Source organism: Leptosomus discolor, chromosome 1, assembly GCF_034619465.1.
Source record: "Leptosomus discolor isolate bLepDis1 chromosome 1, bLepDis1.hap2, whole genome shotgun sequence".
Taxonomy (NCBI): Eukaryota; Metazoa; Chordata; class Aves; order Leptosomiformes; family Leptosomidae; genus Leptosomus; species Leptosomus discolor.
This window is the reverse complement of record NC_141391.1, coordinates 189,401,613-189,404,951: the sequence shown is the minus strand read 5'-3', so window position 1 is coordinate 189,404,951 and position 3,339 is coordinate 189,401,613. Positions and strand designations below refer to the sequence as shown.

Here is a 3,339-nt window from a genome sequence, read left to right as displayed (position 1 = left end):
TTAAAATGACACCTGCCTCCTGCACGTCAAATTACCACTCTTCAGGTTCCATAGGGGTTATGATTTATCTGTAATTCATTAAGGAATGGGCCAGACATTGTAGCATTACTTTCCTCCATGCCATGACAACTTTCTCAGAAATCTCAGGATTTTTCTCCAGTAAGTTTATCTGGCACTAGCTTCTTGAGAAAATGCTTTCAAAACTGAACATGAAGCATCAAGTTTTTCAGTTCCGAAAAACTGTGAAATAGGCATTTGATTAATAAAAAGGATGCTTATGAGTTATGCTGATATTTATTATCGTTATACAATTATCACAGAGTCTAGGCACTGCTGCTTATGAAGAAAATGCTTTCACCCTACTTGGTATAAAGGGGGAGCAAAAAAGACTCTTCCTATCCCTGGAAGTTTATTGTCTGAGACAATTGACAGATGATGGATCCAGACTGATGGGGACAAGAAGGGCACTAATAAAAGAATGATGACCAGGACAATAGTAACATCCCACCTCAGACTTACAAAGTCCCTATAAGCATGAAGAATGGTCGCTCAAGGGCAATTACAGTGAAATTACGTAAGGCAGAGGCAAAGCTGTATGTCTGTTGAAGAACATCTCTGGGTTTCCACTGCTCTTTGAGCAGCTCATCAGAAATTTTTTCTGCAAAGAGAAATGTTCACAAAAGTTGGGGTTTTTGTACAAGTCTAGGGAAATATTGTGAGAGCATGGGTTTTCACTCACAAATTAATGCTTGGCGTAACAGATTACAAATTCGAGGTTGATTTTGATGTTGCATAGTTTCTTCCGGTTATTTCTGCAAGGTTCTAAAGACACACACACTTTGAATCTGTAATAATTGCTTACACATCTGTTACCCAAACCTAAGCACACAGATTTTCCACTGAAAAATAAAGACTGAGCTCTAACTAGGAACGAGCTAGTAACCCCCCATGGCATATACAAGAAAGACATTTCGACCCTGTTCTGTGTAACAGAACGGTGCACCACGGTACTTCTACAAGCAGCTTAGTCCAAAGCAGAAAGAAGATAAAAATCAAGACGAGTTTGAATTAGGTTTTGGGGGTGATCTCAGGTAATTGGCTTGTAACACTTCTCAGTTTTTTGGCACCGGGGCTGCTTTCCACCCTATAAAACCGCTTTAACAGAGGTGGAATTGGTTATGATGGCACTGGTCAGTACTCGTTACCACTGCTGCACAAGAACCTACATCTGAAATGAAGCAGGCACTGCCTGTAGTCAAACTAAAGGGAACTTGTGCTACTTGATTATTTTCAAAGAAAAGAGCAGACAACTGGCCCGAGTCGGTACATTTCTGTCACTGTACTTCAGCAAAGCCGCAGCCCGCACCTGTGGCCCCTGCCCTCACCAGGCTGAGCTTCGCCCCAGCGCCCCATGGCCACCACACGGCTCTGCCCGGAGGCCGCTCTCGGAGAAGCCTGTTGTCCCCAGGCCGGGCCTCGGGGGCCGGCCAGCGGTGCCGGAGCTCCCCGGTGGCGCCCGGCCCCCCCGCCCCCGGCATTCGGCAGGCGGCTCCATCCCCCCGGGGCCGCCGGCGGCCTCCGCAGCGGCCTGGTGCCCCTTCGGCTGCTGGCAGCGCCTCTGCCCCCGAGCCGCCCCCGGGAACCACACCGGGCGCCGGCTGCCGGTCGCTGCAGAGGGGCGAAGGCCGCTCGCCGGCGGTGTGCACCGGGAGAGGGAGGTGGCCCGGCCGGGTCACGCCCGCCCCTGGCCGCGCCACCGCCCCTTCCTGTCATGGCCGCTGCCGGGCTGCGGGAGCGTGGCGTGGCGGCGCGGGCCGGCACCCCCAGCAGCTGAGGGCCCCGCCGGGCAGCGCGGCGCGGAGCGGGGACGTCCCTCAGCCCGGAGCCGGCGGCAGGAGGTGACTGAGGGGCGCCGTGCGGGCGGGGACTGCCCCGGAGAGCGGCCGTCCCGCAGCCAGCCCACGGCGGCTGGGGCGGGACGGGGCGCGGGGGCCGCGCTGCCCCGCTTCGCGCCCCCTCCGGGGGAGAGGGGGGGGGCGGCCGAGGTGCGGGCCAGAGCCCCGTCAGTGGCCCCCGCCGCGGGGAATGGCGGAAAAGCCCTTGTTCCGGGTGGCCCAGGTGGCCTCGGCCACCGCGGCGGGACTGGGCGCGGTGTTTTGCCGTGTGTACACTGGGACTGAGCCGCTTCTGCGGGAACCAGGCGGGCCGGGTGGGTGCCGGCGTGCGCCTCCGAGGGCGGTTCCGGAGCTGGAGGAAACAAGAAGTGCGTTTGTCCCGCAGCAAGGGTGTGCGGGGGGGGCGCTGGCCCGGCGAGGGGCTGACGGGTACGTTCACACCGCAGGAGTGTGCAGTCGTCTCCCCGTGCACAGCGGTCCCCGGGACGCCCCTTAGGAGGAGGCGTGGGTAAATGGTGTGCAGCAGCTGCCCCGCCGTAAACCCCCAGTGAAAAAGGCCCCTGTAGCACAGCACGAAGGATGGACGCAGGCAGGAGAGCCTTTTCTGACTTCACCTCGCGGTAAGACTTCAGAAGGTTAGTTTCCACGGAGCTGCATAACACGATAGCAAACCCAGCGTGGCTACTGGTATCTCCTGACAGTAAGTCATTTACTTTTGCAGTTGTGAAGATAAAACCTAAATTTCCTGAGTCCCACACAGGTACTTGTAATACGTTAATCACATTGGTTGGCTTTTGGCAAGACAATTGCAGGGGGGAAGGAAGGGAAATCCTGTCACATTCCTTTTGTTTTCCTTGTAGATACTGGCTAAGTACCCACTTCCCACCACTTTCCTCGTTTAACTTCCCCTTGGGGTCAGCTGGTCATCAGCATGCCTTCTACCAAGAACACCTCAAAACTTTTCCTGGTCCTCGTTTCATTGCTGCTGCTGCTGCCAGTAGTTGAAGCTCTGGACGCCGGAGATGCCATTGCCTTCCTACTAGGCCTTGCTGTCAGCGTCATCGGATTCTGCGCCTGCCTTGGCTTGTATGCAAGGAAAAGGAATGGGCAGCAATGATTTCAAGAAGATGCTCAGATGAAGTGAATTTCCAAACACAGCCTGGGGTTGAGATCTGGGGTGTAAGACTGAGATTCAGTTCTGGATAACTTCCAAAAACCGTGTAGTAGATATTTCTGCAAACCCCTCTTACTGTGCAGTACAACAGAATCAAGATTGTACCCAGTAAAAGGGATTTGTAGGATCTGCCCTTGCGACAGTAAGATGATTTTATATTGCTTGTGATTAAGTATTGCCTTACAGAAGGGTAAGAACTTTTTGAATGGGGAAGGAAAACCATAGAGTGGTTCACAGTAAATGTTCATAAATGGAACACATGAGGGAGAC

At 54.0% G+C, this 3,339-nt stretch overlaps 1 protein-coding gene across 1 annotated transcript; it reads left to right on the top strand.

Annotated features, from left to right (window-relative positions):
* Nucleotides 1–1,724: 1,724 nt before the first annotated feature.
* SMIM30 (small integral membrane protein 30) lies at nucleotides 1,725–3,012 on the top strand. Its single transcript, XM_086472877.1, has 2 exons — nucleotides 1,725–1,898; nucleotides 2,756–3,012. The coding sequence occupies exon 2, from the start codon at nucleotides 2,827–2,829 to the stop codon at nucleotides 3,010–3,012; it is 186 nt and encodes a 61-aa protein (XP_086329003.1). The 5' UTR covers nucleotides 1,725–1,898; nucleotides 2,756–2,826.
* The last annotated feature ends 327 nt before the right edge of the window (nucleotides 3,013–3,339 follow it).